The sequence below is a fragment of the Anoplopoma fimbria genome, chromosome 3, assembly GCF_027596085.1.
Source record: "Anoplopoma fimbria isolate UVic2021 breed Golden Eagle Sablefish chromosome 3, Afim_UVic_2022, whole genome shotgun sequence".
In the NCBI taxonomy this organism is placed as follows: domain Eukaryota; kingdom Metazoa; phylum Chordata; class Actinopteri; order Perciformes; family Anoplopomatidae; genus Anoplopoma; species Anoplopoma fimbria.
The window spans coordinates 24,997,284-25,003,020 of NC_072451.1; the positions used below are offsets into that span (position 1 = coordinate 24,997,284).

Sequence of the window (5,737 nt, forward strand, 5' to 3'; positions counted from 1 at the left end):
GCTGTTGTATTCCATTCTTAATAAAGTGAAAAAAATGAACAACAGCATTTCTGGTCTTTTTTTTTTAATAAATTGAAGCCAATGAAACATGCACATTTTATAGGCAATGCTAGAAACGCTTTGATCCAGACTTGAATATCTCTACTGGATAGTTTACCATAACATTTGGTAGATATTAATGGTCCCCAGAGGATGAACCAAGGGCAGAATTTTAATTCCAAAGCTCATAACAACAATATTTTATACAGCAAAACGGATTTAGTTCAATTTGCACTAATAGTGCCCTGATATCTGCCCTAAAACTTTTATATCAAGCTTAAAGTAGTAAAACAACTTGGTTTTCCTTCTCAACGTAGCCAACTTGTACGCGACTGTTTGTTCCACTGTTCCACAATCGGAACGTTTTCTGATACATTTTTGATAACTTATTTCACGTTGTTTATGAGAATGTGATTATTGACAGTTTTCTATAAAGCCTGCTAATTTTACTTAGTTTTTTTCTGACGTATGTTACATGTTGGAAATAAATTTGTCAAACTTTTAATCTGAAAGTTAAACCACAGAAATCTATCTATGGTTCTTCACTTCAATTTAACCTGGATTTATAGGGCCATAGCCATGATTTTCATAACGCCTGTCTTAAATCCAGGCAGGTAATCTGGATATTATTTAATGTTTAATTCATTCATCATTTTTGTCAAGTTTAAGTCAATTAAAACCACTTGCATGTCCCAGTGTTATTCTACATGATGGTCTTAAAGCAAATTTTCTATTATTCTCCTCTGCCATGACTACATTATATTGGGAAAATGTGTTAAAAAGTGTAACTTTTAATTATAAAATGGGAATTTCAGCCGACAACATTTTTGATCCACCATGCGAAAACCAAACCATTTGAAAATTACACTTTGGAAACAAGACACCTGGGGCCATGGACAGCTCACCGACGTGTCATGTGATCATTTGTGTGGTTGTGGCTGACCTAAATCCATGGTTCACCTCTTATCAGTTTGCCGAAAGCAGAACACAGCCAGCAGCTCATCCGACATAAGGCTCAATATGACCGGGTTGTAACATCAGATCTATGATCAACTTTTGTAGGTGCAGATAGACTTCAGCTGAGACATTCACTGACCCCATTACCTGGCTCAGGTATTCTGTATCCCATTTTAATACAAAACAAGCCAATTCAGTAATCCATTTATATTTATTGTAAAAAATAAAGTGGAACATTAAACATAAAAAACACTGAGATGCAGTCAAGACTAGAGCTGATATCGATTAATCTATTAGTTGATGGAATTAACTATTTAGATAATCAATTAAGTTTGAGGATTTTATGCTTTTTCTCCATTTAATATCATTGTAAACTGAATATAATTGGGTTTCATACTGTTGGTCGGACAAAACAAACAATTTGAGGATGTCACGTTGGGCTTTTAGAATTGGATCGACAAATATTTTATACAATATAAAAGGCACCAGGTGGAGTTTTTCCTTGATCTAATCCTCCACTTGAAAAGCATCAGCTATTATCTCCCTTATCAGCAACTTGTAGTTATTCAGCCCTTTTAAGCATTCAGTGTGTCTTGTTCTTTTAAATGTACTCAGTTTTTTAACAATGCAAACTGTCAATTTACATAAGAAAAGTAAACCTCAAGCTGTGGAGTTGGATCGAAAGATGCATAATGATGACTGTTACTTTCTAGCGGTGTTGCCAAACTGTATGATCCAGGTTAAAAGTCTTAGTTTGGTAAGATACCAACTGGATAACTGCATGAGTCACCTGAAAGCTGATGACCTCACCTCCATCAACAGCCTCCTTATCAGAGTCCAATAGTTCATGCAGGGAGTGCTGGTGCTGCGTGAGGTGACAGATTTTGAACAGTTGACTCAGAAAGTAATGCTTTTAGATTTCCGTTGGGTTGTAGGTTGAAAACTGTGTTGAATGCAGTTTATGTGCCAAAGAGATGTCCCAGAAAACATGCACCATGTCTCAGCTTGAAGTATTCCTGTGTGGTCTAGTTCTTCTTCTTCTCATTGGTGGTCTGTCCCTTGGGAACAGGTTTCATAAAATAAGCAGGGTTGGTGCAGCAGCGCAGGGCCAGCAGAGCCGGCACAGCAGCCAGCAGCACATTTAGGGTGATAACAGGCCACCATTTGTCTGCTGGGACTCGGTAGGTGAAGGGAGTGCGGGAGTGCAGAGATGCTCCGATATGGCACCACTGGGTCTGAGAGAATAGTGGGAGGAAGTCAGCTTTTAAGCTGTATTTTTCCTTTTTTTAGGAATATAAATAATAGCAAAGACATAAATAACCACAGTCACCTGAGCCATGGCCCCGGCAAAGAAGATGGTCCAGTCCAACATCCAGCTGCATCCAGGTGTTTTCAGACCGTAAATGAAGACAGTCAGCAGAGGCAGAGCATAGAAGAAATACACCAGCATCTGCAGGAGTGAAGCACACAAATATAATGTATCATTTTGTACCAGAATATAGAGTATACCTGGTTGAATGCTGTGTGCTTTTCTCCAGACTGACCATAACCCTGGGAAAGCCAACCGGGTCTTTGAGGTAGGGCTCGTACTGGTAGATGTAGGTGAAACAGGCGTCCAGAGGGCATTCAAGCACCACCTGGAGCAGAGCAGCAGGAGTGAGTTATAGCATCCATACTGCCCCAGTGACCTCATGTCTCAGGAAGTTCATCCACAAGCAGAAATGTTGGACAGATACCAAAGCTTCCATTTAGTTTTACTCACAAAACCTCTGAAGACAGAGAAGGCCATTGCTCCAAGTAACAGAATAGATAGAAGCAGGTCAACAGGTCGAGACAGCAGACCTTTCTTCTGCTCCATTGAAATCTAGTCAACACAGGAAAAATTGTAGAATATTCAATCACCTAAATTACTTCGTCATTAAAGCCTGACCAAATATAGGCCGATTTGCATAGTGTGCATTTTTTATGCATATTTGTCTTCCTTTGTGTATTTAATGTATTTTTCTTCACAAATACAGGCCAGTATCACAATCTATCATCAGTCCGACTGTGATATAATCCTATAAGTATATAAGCATAATTTAGTTGATCCTCTATGGCAGAGGTCCACAACAACACATAATATCATAAATGTCCAAACTGTTGAGATTTACCTTGTCTGCTGGGATGACTGGAATCTCTCTGGGTCGGCTAAAGAGCACAGAAGCCGCCCAGAAAGGCACCAAAAAGAAGGGGACATTCCTCCAAAAGGCTGGTCGAATGTTAGACCCGTATTTACCTGTACAAATGCGTAGATCAATAATAGAAACCGACACAAACAGCGTTAAGGATGTGATGAATCAAATCTAGGCCGCTCTCACCAATGACCACTCCTGGGATGTGAACAATTTGATGGGCGATCGATGAGCCCGCCCACAGCAGCCCCAGGCTACGATAGGACTTCCTGCATGGACAGAAAAACAAAAGGTCTCATTTAGAGGAATCACTGTACACAGCGGACAGGTTTCTGATGGTAATGCCACAACTTACCCTTTGAACATGCGGTGGATGATGGTGAGGAAGAGGACAAAGTTGATGATGCCTTCCCAGTATGACATCATCACAGCATAAGCGGTACTCAGATGAGGCTCACCCTGAGGAGATGTCATCACATGATGAATTTAAAATGTAGTCTTAAATACAAACAATTAATAAGAAGCCGTCTCTGGCAGAGAGGGGAAAGGTTTAGCTCAGTGTGGGTCCTCTTACCATTTTTAGGTAGAAACCCATGAAGCCAGAGATGAACCCATCCTGCTCCAAAGCATTAGTCAGGCCCACCATGCAGGTGAAGGAAAACTGTGCAAATACTGAACAGACACGAAGAGACACAGTGAAAAAAACAACATCTTCATTTCACTGATAGATGTTAAAGTGTGTGTTTGTCTGGTTGTACCATAGAATAAGGGGTCCACTTTCATCTTGTTTGGCACAATGATGAAGAGGAGGAGGAGAACAAATCCCAGGATGACCATTCCCATTCCAAGGATAGGAAGAGGTCTGAGGAATAATGGTGGGAGTTCATCCATCAATTTGGAAATTGTGGTTTAGAAAATGACCATATCATAGAAAATAATCAGCAGATTAGTCGTAAACGAAAATAACTGTAAGTTGCCTTCTTGATTATACTTTAATCAGAAAGAAGGAGGTGAGAAATAAAGGATTACGGGTTGTAAACCACTTCATTAACATTATTTTATTAGATTCAAAAGGGCCCTGCTAGTAAAGAATCAATATTGTTATCTCTTTCATTTTAAAAGTGCAACTATATGGATCAATTGCACTGATCTTGGGACCAATAAGGAATACTGATGAATTTGTGTGATATAGTTAAAATTCTTGACTCAACTTTTTTGTTACTACATTTACATTTAGAATTGTATGATATTTTCCTTACATTTTCTAAATTTGTTTTCTGTGTTAGCTTTAGGAATCTAAACAGTAAAAGTACTCGCCAAACCTCCTTTTCCCTCAGGCTGTGGGCCGCATTATTAACCTATTAATATCAGCGGCTTTAGGCCTGCTGTGCATGCATCCATACAGCAGGCCAAGATGAGAGTAAAGTCATTAGATTGAGTGCACACTTACTCCTGAAGCGCAGGGATGTTGTTCATGGTGTACAAAAATCCAGGAGCCAACAGAGAAAGGAACAAAACGCAGACTTCTGGCGGTGCCCTCATTGTTGACGCGTTATTGTTTGACTTATTTTAGAAATAAATGTCCACATAAAAATAGTATCTGCTAAACACGCTTGTTTGTGCAGCGAGGCATGTTAGAAGCCAGTGTCCTCTCCACTGCCGCTGAGGGAAGGAGATAATTAAAAGGAGTGCCACCCCCACTGCCTTTTAATCCCTGATGAAACAACACTGTCGTTCCAATGCCTTTGCTATCTAGTAGGTCTCAAAGTTCAACACGGGAGAGGTGTCCCGTCTGATGAGAGAACTTTAAAGGGACATTGTGCAAAGTGCAGATATTGGACTTCGTGCGGAATGAGTAAAATGTGCATTTGTCTTTGAAAAAACAAGCACGTTGGTATTTCTGGCTGCAACTGATTATAGTTCAACCTATCTGGTGTAGGATTCCACGAGCCTCTAGTAAACCATTCAGATCATACACTCTGTTGTCATTCACCATTCCGTGTATGCTTGTACCGACTGCCACCTTGTGGAGGGATTAATCATGTTTAAATGTCTTTCCTTGATGGCTTTTTCCTACACCTTTGTGCTTCTGCTTTCTAATTGTATCCAGTTCTTGAATTGTAGGTTAGATGAGAGGAGTCTGTAATAGGGGGGGGGGGGAAGAGTCATGTTGCACATGTTGCACTGTTGTCTGGGGTCCTGTGGCCCCTGGGCTTGATTGAGGAGCCATCTGTCCTGTGCGGTGTAAGATTAAGAACTCCTCCGTCTGATGTCTCCAGTCTTGATTAGTTTCTGGATTATATCAGAGAAAGAACATAAAGTTCAGAACAAGGATTATTATTTTTCAGTTACTATTCAGTTTTAATCATTGTTACATTTCTTGAGCAGTTTCTTCTCAAAATACTGTCTCATACCCCTTCTTTTCTGCATGTTGTAAAGAATGAGCTTGTGCGTTATGCATCAACATCTTCTGGATGATCATTTGAAAAGCAGGCCTACATCTAATGCAACTTTATCTTCTGTAACAAAGCGGCTGAAGAGGATTACGCTGCTGCTGCTGCCACAGA

General features: G+C 40.1%; 1 protein-coding gene across 1 annotated transcript; it reads right to left on the bottom strand.

Annotated features, from left to right (window-relative positions):
- Positions 1-249: 249 nt before the first annotated feature.
- Positions 250-4,933, bottom strand: tm6sf2a (transmembrane 6 superfamily member 2a). The gene is made up of 10 exons (XM_054626987.1): positions 4,621-4,933; positions 3,929-4,032; positions 3,745-3,842; positions 3,526-3,629; positions 3,357-3,439; positions 3,150-3,274; positions 2,759-2,860; positions 2,541-2,633; positions 2,327-2,446; positions 250-2,231 (listed from the first exon to the last, which is right to left on the bottom strand). Exons 1-10 carry the CDS (start codon positions 4,710-4,712, stop codon positions 2,022-2,024), a joined length of 1,131 nt encoding a protein of 376 aa, XP_054482962.1. The 5' UTR covers positions 4,713-4,933; the 3' UTR covers positions 250-2,021.
- Between the last annotated feature and the right edge of the window lie 804 nt (positions 4,934-5,737).